We start from the raw sequence: 12,500 nt of genomic DNA on the forward strand, positions 1-12,500 counted from the left end.
CCATTAGAATATAATAAAAAACTACTTGAATCCTGTATCATAACCAAAGTTGGGCAGGTGCATCAAATGCAGGTTTTTGTAGGTCTACCACAAATTCTTCCTTCATGCGGACCCCAGCTCGGAGACGCGCATCCAACTGCGGCTAAAAACAAAACGTTTTGTTCCTTGCACGTCCAGTCCGGTAACGCACCTGACGCCAATCACGCTCATGCGCTGTGTGGGGCCACTCGTATTTGAATTATGACAGTTGATCAAAACGCACAAAACGCTTAGCCGTGTTGGACACATGCAACACGCCGTGATGGATTCGGTGGGGCCTTAGCCTTATTAGAAAATGACATTTGATAATAAAATTAAATTTCATATATACTTACCAAGTAATTACAGAATCAGAGCCCACCCTCCTCACCTGTCTTCTCCTCTAATGGACATAAGGGCTCAAACAAATTGAAATATGGCTCCCGAAATTGCTCCTTATTCCCTTGGTAGTGGTGGGCGAGTCACTTACAAAATGAAGAAAAGAAGTGCTACTGTGAAATTCAAAAAGTTGCTGCGCAAGGTATGTACTTTAGCTATGTAATTGCTTGTTAAGTATATATGAAATTTAATTTTATTATGAAAATGTCATATTTTCTTCCTACTTCTTAATATACCAATTGGAATGGAGGTAGATTTGTTATATGGCTTTGAATTTTTATGTCAAATTCTTGTAAAGTGAAATTTATTTTCTGTGTAGTTTTAACTGTCATGAAATACTGGCCTTGCCTCCTCTTAACAATTCACCAGTTGGCTTTTGGTGGTTTTACTGTCTATGCATAGTTCTAGCCACTGTTCATATGAACTGAGGGAGTCCCTCCTTTTGAGCGGTATCATGACCTGGTCAGTCTTCAACATACTGGAGATCAGCAATCCCTGATAACTATTTCTTTCTACTGCCAAACCCAGACTGCTTCCCTGCTTCCAGTATCACAGATTCGTACAATTCTCTATCTTTCCTTAGGTGGGCCAGTTCCATTCTTGCATGTAAGGCCATACTTTCTTTTTTTTTATTTTGTGGGGGATGGGGCTGGGCCTGGACAAAAGCATTTGGCTTTGCATGGGTGTTTGTTTGATAAAAATTTACTGTTATAATAAAAAAAATATTCTAAAATAACTACCGGGTCACATTTAAGACCTGTGTCTTTTGAATATGGGAGCAAAGTGAAGTTTAAAAAGTTGAAATGTTAAGAAGGAAGAGACCAGCAGGAATGCATGATGAGTAAGGCAGACAGCAACACAGCTGGGACTAAAGGGACATTGTGAAGGGGCTACAGTTGGGCATGAAGAGCATTGCAGGTGGTTCTGCCCCATTGCAGGGAGAACTCCCATGTAAAGCAGCAGTTACATCTTTATTAATGTATACTGTAGTTTTATTATTTTTCCTGATATTAATTCTACATATTTACTGCAGGTAGAAAAGGCGAGAAAACTTAAACTGGACACGTATGATATTGTTGTAGATAAGTGTTGTGTCTCTCCTGGAGGAAGACATATTGTAGCTGTCACATCTAACAATATGGTTTGCATATGGAAAAGGGACAAGGAAGAGGATGTGAAAGACAGTGATGATTCAGATAACGATTAGGAGTTTTCCTGCAAATAACAATGCTTAATCTCATTTCAATAAATTCATAAAAGAAGTGAAGTGAAATGTAAAAGTGTTGATAGAAAAGATTTTGAGTTGCAAGTTGTCAAAGTAATAGTGATTGCTATTTTGATACATATACTGACAAATAAACATGTACAGTAATTTTTTTATACTAAAAGTAACTGAAAAGTAGGTTTGAAAATGTTTGCTACTATGTGTTGTAAGCAAGTTTACCCTTATATCCTCCTCTGTCTCTACACATAACCATAACCTATATGACTGTTGTTACAGACCTGAAGTACCACTTAATATTAATTATTGCCCTTGATTATTGTGATTTGATGTTGGAAATTTTATTCAAATCAAACTAAACTGTTTATATGGTACCATGAATGCCCTGTTTTATTGAAATAAATAGATTTCTGAATTATATTTGTAAAATAAATAAGACATAATGCCTAGTTACATCTTATCTTACATTACTTTTGATGTGTACTGTAAGTGCTATGCAAGAAGTTTTATTCTTATCTGTACAATTTTATAAATGTTTACACAAAGAACTTAGCTAAGGCAAACATGACATTTCTTTTCATTTATATATGTTCATTAGCTGAGGGTCTGCACAAGGAAGCCTCACAACCATAGCTTGACATGTATAAGTATTTAAACAAATACTATTCTAGATTTTTATATATATGTATTTATTATTATTTTTTTACTTTAATTCACAATTTCCTGTTATTGTACTTCCTTAGTTATGTCAAAAGTGAATTTTCAAGAACTTTCTGTTTAATGTTTGAAAGTGCAATTGATGTAGTGTCAAGCATATGTGAAACTGAAGTAGTACTATATCGAATTTACTCAATAAACTTGTAGTTTAGTGTCATTGAAAATTGAGAAAGTTAAATTAATTTTTAACATAATAACCATTTTGCTAGATACATAGTACAGTACTTATATTTTGTGACTAAATGAACATTTGATTTTATTCTTACTGTATAAGTTTATGATCAATTTCCTGATGTCCCTTTTGTAGCAGACAAGTTAGCCATTACCTACCTAATGCAAAACAGTATGTAGTAAGGTTCATGAATTTGTTCATTGCTTTTTCCTATTGTTAATTTTCCTTCTGCATCTATTTTAAGCAAAGTATGATTTCTGAGTAATTATGTCAAGTCAATCTGAGGCAGCATAAGAAAGTATTGAAGCCCAAGAGCATGGTACTTAAAAATGAAGGTCTTTCAGTTTTTGGGAATCCTGTTAAGTGATTGTGTTACTTTAGTCATTTTTAAGATACGCAGGAAAGTGTTTTAATATAGTCAGATATCAAAGCAAGGATCATATGGTTCAGAAGAAAAGTTAGGAAAGGTTGTTTCATAATTGTGTAGCATAAATGATATATGTATCCAATCATTCTGCTATGAGTGAGAGGGGTGGATATAAGGCCGCTGCTGTTAAGAGTAAATGCTGAAGTACAAAATGAAAATTTTTTTTTGTGAAATTTGTTAAACAAATGAAGATGCAATATTGCTCATGTTGTTTGCGATATATTTTGTAAATGTAAGGCTTTGAAATGTCCTATAATGACTAAAATTAGGTTCTTGTAATTAGTGAATTAAAGGTGTACTATGAAATTTAAGTAGCCATTGAAAATTGATGAATAGGAAATAACAATCCTATACTTTGGTATCACTTGTCCAAGTGCCATTTAATGACATTTGTATTTTGCCTGCATTCTGAAAAATTAATAAATATTTGAACTATGAAACTCTTTGATTGCAAAACTTTTGATCTTAAATAGAAAAATATATGGGAGACAGATTTGTGGGATTTATTACAATTCTGATGATTTTTTAAAATGAAGTGTATGATCGATCAAAGTTTAGGTACAGTAATAGTACTCTGTGACATTTATGAAGGAAAAATAATTAGTGGTGAAATAAGCATTGTATAACTCAAAAAAAAATTTTTTATTGTAACATATTGATTAGATGTATAGTGTTTATGTACAAGTATATTAGGATCAATAGTACCTGGAGAGAACAAAAGCTTCCACCAATAGTATCAACTAATATCCTTAACATGCACTTGATTGGCTGAGCTTCCAGTTGAAAGCGTAGCCCACTGTATGATAAGCAAATTAAAGATTAAAAAACAAAAACTATGCAAGACAAAATGTAACCAGCTTACTTAGAGCACTGGTCTGGTTTCAAGGTTGCCAAAGCTGCAATTTATATTATCTATCAAGAAAATAAATAAAATTAATGTATTATAAGGAGAGCTTGAAATATATTAGTATAGCTTTTTCATGTTGACGAGATGGATTTTATTGTTGATAATATTTAAGCTAAGCAATCAGCTGAGGGGCAGGGATTTACCATCCTCTTCTTAGTCCATGAAAGCCCTTGAAGAGGGAAATGAGGTGGCGTCAGTCGACGAAGACGATAACCCTCGTGAAAACTCACTGCAACACAGGAAGGGAGGGTGCTATGTCATGGCAAGGAACAGCACTGATCAAGAGCAGAGAGTTTTTCGGTATAGCCGAACACTTGGCTCGGCAGAGCTGGCTGGCCGAGCCGAGTCAAAAGATAATTATGAGTGGTAATCGTCAGCAAAGAACTTTTACTTCTTCCCAATTAACTGTTCTCTTTGAGGCCGAAGCTCCAAGAACAAGAATAAAGAGGGATTCTGTGTCTGTTATATTATGTGTTTGGACCCTAAGCTCCAAGACATGAGGACAGTACTTGACCATACACCTAGGTGTTGCATGCAGTATCAAGCTCTGCATAACTCCAAACCAGACTGTAGAGCGAACTCATCTGTACTGGTAAAGGCTCGTCTCGCTATCCAAGCACTCGTGATAGTGAGTGCTTGGCGAGCACTAGCATTCATAAGAATTCCCATGCTCGGAGAGAAATCCGACTAGTGCCAGACAATAATCGGGCAAGCCTTGTCTCACCATGGTGCTCAGCAACATCATGAAGCTGAGAAATCGGCGAGCGCCAGTGAAACCAAGGGATCCGGGCACTCGGTGAGACTTTCGATTATTGTAATAATTATCAGGAGTGTTTGGAAATCACAGAAAGCCAAGTCACTCTGAGAATGCCAGAAATTCTAAGGAATTTAATGGCTTAGTGAGACTCCCAATTTATTGTAATAATTATCAGGGATGTCCATCTCACCCGAGTGTTTGGAAATTACAGAAAATCGTAACACTCTGAGAATGCCAGAAATTCCAAGGAATTCTAGCATTCAGCAAGATTCCCGGGTATTGTAATAACAATTATCTGGAATTCTCGTCTCGCCCGAGTGTTTGCTGTTCATAGAAGACCAAAACACTCCGAGAGTGATGGAAATGCCAAAAACTTTGTGCTCAGCGAGACCCTAAATTTCGTAAAACAATCATTGTGGAGGGTCCCCTCCTTGACTCCTGTAGAAATCGAGGAGGAACAGGCATATAAACCAGTCTTATATGCGAGAATTTAAGACTGGAATGCGAGAACAATTCAACAGAATGTGCACTCAAGTTTACCAAAAGGTGTTCGAATCCTAAGAATCTAAACACCAGATGTCGAGAAGATGAGAGGTCTCTCTGTCATTGACAGAGGATCCTTCCTCAACAACGTGGACGTATATCAGGTGGGACCCTAAGATCCTTCCAGGAATGTAGTCCCTCGATGCTAAATCCTGCAGGGAGCACTGCAGGATCCCTCCTATTCACCTTGCCCCTCCCGGTGTAGCCATAGGAAGTAGAGGGAGTAAGTAAGGAAGATTGGATGCTCTCACTCGCCTTGCTAGCAAAACTAGCAGGAGAAGCGAGTAGCAGGCAGCCACCATCCTGTGGTAATGGCCGCGACGTGAATCTAGGAGAGCGTTCTCACCCTGGAGAAACACTTTCCCAAGGAGGGTTACGAAACTCTCGTACGACAGGAGAAACGTTCGCCAAGGTTGATTATGCGAACGTGACCATGGTCTGGTTGGAGTTAAACATGCACCTTGTGGCGGGATAACAAGCTTAAAAGCAAGCAGGCAAAATCTCCCACACATATACCTAATCACTCCAGGTGCCAAACCCACCCTCAGTCACACTTTCCTCTTTACACTGCAAAATACAGACAGGACAATTGACCTATACCTACACACATAACAAAAAAAACACAAACACATATACTTACCCAACTCCAGATACTCCTGGCTATGCTGTGCTGTCTGGTGGTCGAGGCCACTGAGACACCAACTACAAGACAAAAACTGAGAACCACAACCCCACAACTCAACAACAACACAACAACCAAGGACCACAATCCTACTACACAACACCCAAGGACCACAACCCCACAACAACTCAACACCCAAGGACCACAACTCAACAGCACAGCAAACCAACAAGGAACACAACCACAACAAAAGACCACTGCACAACCAACCACCAACACAAAAACAACAACACAGAAAGGCAACACACACACCCACTAACAACACCAAGGGATCACAACAGCTCACTAACAACAACCCTCAACAACTCACAACCACACCAAGAAACTACAACAGCTCCTCAACAACAACAACCACCCTCAACCACAAAAACTCACATACAGCTCAACAGAAGCTCACAAGCACAACAAATCCACCAACACTGGCACAACAGCTCCAAATCAATTAACATCAAACCTAATAACAACCAACAACAAATCAACAACACACAACTTTAAATGAATTTCAATGCCTTTACTAGACTGCTGCCGACACTACTGTATATCACCAGCTCTCACCAAAGACTGACTCAAGACTAACTCAATACACAGAACTCTAAACTCCAACAGCACCAGCAGACAACCCAGAACCCACCAACAGCCAATTCAGTCATTAACTATCCATACAGCAATTACACACACTCTCTCTCTCTCTCTCTCACACACACACACAGACGTTGTCAAATGGAACTCCATAACTCCTCCATAAACTCACTAGCGAGGGCCGGTACCATCCTCTGACACATCCCAGTCCTTGTCGAGGCCGAAAACCTCTCTAGAGGAATGAATGAAGGACTCCCTACAGGTCTCACAGCGTGCACGGTCCTGTGGGATCATCACATCAACTCTGGGTACTGAGCAATCACCACGAGAGCGATCACCAGAAAGGCGTGAGTACCTGAATGACTCACTCATTTCTTCCACTCCGTGCTCAGTGTCATCAACTCTAGATGCACATGAACCCGTAGATTTACGTGCACTTGGGGAATCTCGTGAACAAGCACCCGACATGGAGCTAGTCTTAGGGGCAGAACCTCTTAAGATTAGCAGCAGAAATGCACTGTGCAAACCAAAGTGCGCTTCTACGGCTCCCAACATGCTAGACCCTGGGGGACAGCATGGCAGTTCCTGTTCCCGAAGGAACAGGTAAGCAAATGGAAGACCCAACTGCCTCCTCGAACTGAGGCAGATCCTTAGAAGTCCTGTAACGAGACTTCTTCGGGGTGGGGGAGACTACCCTCTCCCTCTTTAGCAGGGAGCCTTAGAAGTCGAAGGGGAGGAGGTTGAAGAAAAATATGATGATTATGAAGAGGAAGATGACAAAACCTGACGAGCTCTCTTCCTCCTTGACTTCTCCAAGTTCTGCAAGACTCCTTCTACAGGATGAGGCACTTTTACCAACAGACGTAGAGGTAATAATCACAGGGCAGCCGTGAAGGCGTTGTCCAGTGACGAAACTCCAGGATAACAGCAGAACATTGATATGATTTCCAGTAGGGGAACAATACACACACTTGAGTACCAATATCACAGTATGCTACGAGTTACAGGTACAATTACTGCTGTAATCAACTGTCACCACTGTTAGCCTGTAAAAGAAAGGAGATATGATTTAAAAAATAAGGATACTCCTCTCGCAGCCAAGGCCACTGCCCTCTGAAATGAGAGGAGATCCCTTAGACATAAACACCACATACCCCTTCTGTCTTCGTCCAATAAGCTTGCAAAAGGATGAAAGAGGAGAGGAAATACCGGAAGAAAAACAAAGGACAAACCTCCGAAGTTCCTCTTGGCAATTTCCAAAGCGTAAGCATAAATTTCAAATGAATATAATCTTGTCCTGAAGTTAAAGGGCGAAAATTTATAATAAGGGTGTATGCACACCCCTACTGCCAACCCTTAACACATAAAGTAGAAAGGTGGCTAGGAAGGCTATCACAAAAGTGGGTTTGTATATTAATTATTAAAATCAATTACTTATTAAAATCAAAATAATAGAAAAAAGATTAACGGCTAGTCAGCAATAGTTCACAAACATACGTCTTTATTGGAAGACGTTCAAAAGCAAAGTGGAGTGGTTACATCCGGGCAGGCGGGCCTATCCCCCTACCAGACGGTAGTTACTGCCTAGACACCTTGTTCAAGAATTTAACTATGCTGAAAATAATTCCTATTTAAAGGACCGAATGGTTTGTATATCGGGTAAGAACAACCTTTACTTCTTTGTGCCAAGTGTCGTTTCTGGTCGCCTGTGCAGTGGGTGAAGTTTGCAGGGAGGAAATGAAATCTGAGGAAGGGCACTAAGGCATCATCTGAGGGTTACACGGCCCTGACGAATCCCTTTGTGGGCAATCCTTCTTTGTTTCTCTCTCCTGGGAAGCTTCCCTCATTGTCAGACGAAGGGAATGCAGGGGAGGTAGGTGATCACAGCATCCTCTGCTTGGGGGTCTCTGGTTGTGCTAAGGTGGAGGATCCTTCCTCGGAGTGAAAGGAGTCTCCCTCCATTAACCCAACTCGGTTCTTCAAGTGTGGTGGAGGAGCAACTGTCAAACCTGTCAGCAGCATGGCACTTGCTAGGACTTTTGGGCACTCCCTCCTTGCAAGTCCTGCTGGCTCACCTCGCTAAATCTGTGGTGACTCACATAGTGGAAATCCTGACTACAAACACTGTGACTACCTAGGCTTTTTGCAGAGGTACTGACTACGGTGTTCTGTCACCCCCCCATGGCTACCACTCCCTCAGTGGTGATGGGTACTGCTGTACATCTGCCAGCCCCTCAAGTCACAGTTCCTCCACCTCTTGGCTTTGTGGTGTCTCCACTGCTGCCACTACTCCCTTAGTAGTGGAGACCCATCCTGTTGCTGCTGCTCATGTTACCTGGGCAGCTCCTGCTGCCCTTCTGCCCCAGCTTTTCCTGTAATGCCTGCTGTTCTTGCCAGGATGGAGGACCTGACCACCATCCTGATGAAGGTGACGAAGAGGAAGTTGAAGAAGAGATCCCGAAAGGTGTTGTCGTCATCTGCTGTCTCCTCCCCTCCTTCTTCCAAGGCTTCTCAGTAGATGAAGAAGCAGGATGCTTCTAACCCCCACCAAGAAGTCTCATCTCAAGACTTATAAGGACTTCTTTTCTCCACATGGGAAACAGATGGTTCTCTGGCCAGCTCTCCTTCGCCTTCGGGCTCTGGAACCGATATGCGAGCTTTGCCTAGGCCTAGTGTTTTAGGAGCCAAGGGTGCATGGACTTCAGTCCATGCCCCTGTCACCAGCTCTAAGAAGTCAGCATTCGAAGACTGGCACTGTCAGGTTCCTGGTCTGACTGAGACATGCAGGTGCCCGATTGGGTGCCTAGGTCTCCAACCAAACACCTGGAGAAGCAAAGAGGAGGTCCCCTGGTCAGACTTCTGAGGCAGAAGATTTGGCCTAGAAGAAGTCTAGGACATGCCATGAGGAGAGTGCAAGTTCTTGACAGCCAGCCACTTGCTTGGCTCCACCTGGCCCCCAACACAATGGGTCAGACTCAGTGGAGTCAAGTACTCAGATCAAGCCAGGTGCTCGACTTGGCTTGCCCGAGTACTTGACCCAGCTCACGTGAACCTCTCTGTTCTCCTCAGGACAATGCTTCTCCGAGGCGAAAGAGTTCTCCTAGACCCGTATTGCCCTCATTACCGCAGGTTGGTGATTACATACGGCTCACCTCTCCTGTCAGTTCTGCTGGCAGGACAGGTGAGAGTGCTCGATCCTCCTCATCTGTCCCCTCAACCTCCCGGGGTTTTACTGGGAGGCGAGAGTCAGACAGGGGGAACTCCTTGGAGTATTCTCCTCGGAGTCCCACTACACAGGCCTACATTCCTGGCTCGGCTCTTGGCCCCAGCCTGGTAATGCGCCTTGGCAGTGCAGGTACGACCACAGGGGTCTGGCAAGGTTCTCCCTCCTGTAGGGAGAATAGATAGGAAGGACCACACCCTGGAAGGACTCGAGGGTCCTCTCCCTTGTGATGTGAACACCCCTGAGATACAGAGCACATTTTCAGTGATCACTTCACTGATTTGTCAGCACAATGATCTCAGGGCAGGGACCACGGCCTTGTCTGTGGATCGTCATTCATGCCTTGAATCCTTCTGGGGTCTGAAGAAGGAACCCAAGTTTCGATGGGGCTGCCATAGTCTGCGCTTGCTGAGGGAGTTGCTTGACTAAGTGAATGATCTTGATTCTGGGCAAGAGTACCTCTGTCAAACTGCTCAGACAAGATACTTCCTTCTTCTCTGCCACCCCAGAAGCACTATTACTACAGTGAGAGGCAGTGAGTCTGGAGGCTACTGCTATGGCAGCTCTCCAGGCAGTCTCATGGTTGGATCCGTGGTCATTCACAGTATCCAAAGTGGTTGCTTCCTCAGGTGCTATCATTTCTGGGGAGGATTCTGCTTTCAGGAGACTATGCCAGTCTGGAGGTAGGGCTATTTCCTGCCTGCCCCCCCAGAAAATGAATGTTCATAGGACATCAGACGAACGTACTTTACAAGCTTGCGAACTTTAGGCCTCAAACTTAAAAAGTGCTTGTGATACACCTAAAAAGTACCCGTTTTCGTGTACACTTTTAGGTTTGTGCAAGCCTTAAATATGCTTGAAATAAACCTTAATAAAAGCCTTGAAAGAGCTTCAAAAACCATGGTATTAACCTTCAAAAAGCCCTTACAGAACCTTAAATAGGCTTTATAAATGCCTCATAATTACCTATTCAAACTACTTTTAACATATACTTTGTACAATCCTGCACAGAACCTTAAAATAGGCTTTATAAATGCCTCATAATTACCTTTTAACTGTTTTCTACAAATGTTGTAAGGATATTAAACAATCTTTATAGAGGCCCTGAAAATGTGTTTACAGGTTTACATGAACCTTGCAATAGCTTTAAATAATAATTTTCAAGACCATAAAATGAAAGTTCATATACCTTACAAAAAATAACTCGGGAGAATGAAAGGTTTAATCTTGCTTATCATTTATTTTGCACTGACAAGTTCCAGTGTGGAATAACACTGTACAAGTAAATAGTCAAATAATGTGGCCTCTGTTTTGTATATACATAACCTACACAAGCACTCGATTGATTCTTACCTCAGTAACAACAACCTCATTCCATAAAAAAATTACAGTAAAAAAAGTATATATAAAGTATGTATGTACATACATACACACATGAGACTTGTGCTAATGGACAGCTATTTTTATAAAACACACATACACATAAAATAGTCTGTACCATAACTGAAGACTGCAAACCACTTGAATGATACCAAACCCAAAAGGATTGAGATTCAAATATATCACATCCCACCAAGCGTCATGAACCATTTGTTTTGGTTTTATTTCTATTCTTTTGGTAACAGCTATATGCAATGTACAAACCACTGAAAATATACATGAAATATGCCAATATGTTATTATATATATATATATATATATAATATATATATATAACATAATTTGGACGCACACACTTCCATCTCCCTTCCTCTGTGGAGTCATGATTTCTTCCTCATAATTTTCACTGAAGCGGTAACAGCTGCCAAAAAACAAACTGACTGTAGTACAGTTCCACCTTTTCAACCAGATGCCATGACACAATTCAGCCATGCCTCAACCTCCACAAACAATTAAAGTCGCATCCTGAAAAAGTGATATATATGTATTTTTCCCTCTCTCTCACATTAGGTATTGTATGCGTTACAGTAGCCAACAGTGTTTTTGAACTGATTTTGTAAATCTTTAATTCAAGTTAATTACACCTTGTTAGTAACAACTGATTAACAAAAAATAATATACATGAATATACTAGTAAAATATAGGGTAGGGCTATGAAATTTCACAAGATATAATGATTTAACTGTTCTGGTAACTCACTACTCAGTCCATTATACTGTAATAAGATAATGAACTTGCAGACCCTGAGAAAAATATAAAGCTTATACCTCATTCATTTTATCCTGAACCGTGCAAAAGGGAATAGCCCAGGTGAGTTTGTAAGCCAAACAGTGCTTTATCATATTTCATAAAAATGTAAAGGTAATATTATCACAGCATTGAAACCTACAATGAGTTTAAAAAAAAATTTATTTGGGACTAGAACCAATCCCTTTCTCAATATTTACCATGAATATCTGTTCCTCAAACACTTATTGCACTAACATCACCCATTACTTTTCTTTCGATGGTAGAGGTCCTCCAGCAAGGAAAGGGTAACTCTAGGGAATCTTCACGCCTTATTGTCTGTTTTCCATGAAAAAAAAAAACTGGGGTAATTCTTACTATTAGAGCCACATGAGCTTCTATAAAATAGTAGATGTCTAGAATTAAGGAGAATAGTGTACAGAATGTGTAGCTAAGAGTCAGTAAGGGATGAAATGTCTAATAATGAAAATGATGTTTAAAGTGGAGGTTAGGTTAAGCAATATAGGTTAGGCTATTACACAAAATTTAGTGTCCAAATAATGCTTTACAGACACAGAGGTTAGGTTAAGCATTATAGGTAGGTTAGTGTAGAGAGAGAGAAAAACCTACATTTTGTATACTACGGTAACCTATTATAATGCTTAACCTAACCTCTGGTCAATTAAGC

The 12,500-nt window shown here is 40.8% G+C and overlaps 1 protein-coding gene across 1 annotated transcript in view; it reads left to right on the plus strand.

Annotated features, from left to right (window-relative positions):
• The window catches only part of LOC135198582 (leucine-rich repeat and WD repeat-containing protein 1-like), a 178,260-nt gene extending 174,865 nt beyond the window's left edge, over positions 1-3,395 (plus strand). Inside the window, exon 9 of the mRNA XM_064226299.1 lies at positions 1,451-3,395. Coding sequence (XP_064082369.1) covers positions 1,451-1,624 — 174 coding nt within the window. The 3' untranslated portion in view covers positions 1,625-3,395. The remainder of the gene's footprint in view (positions 1-1,450) is intronic.
• Positions 3,396-12,500: the final 9,105 nt, after the last annotated feature.

This window comes from Macrobrachium nipponense, chromosome 22 (assembly GCF_015104395.2).
Source record: "Macrobrachium nipponense isolate FS-2020 chromosome 22, ASM1510439v2, whole genome shotgun sequence".
Classification (NCBI taxonomy): domain Eukaryota; kingdom Metazoa; phylum Arthropoda; class Malacostraca; order Decapoda; family Palaemonidae; genus Macrobrachium; species Macrobrachium nipponense.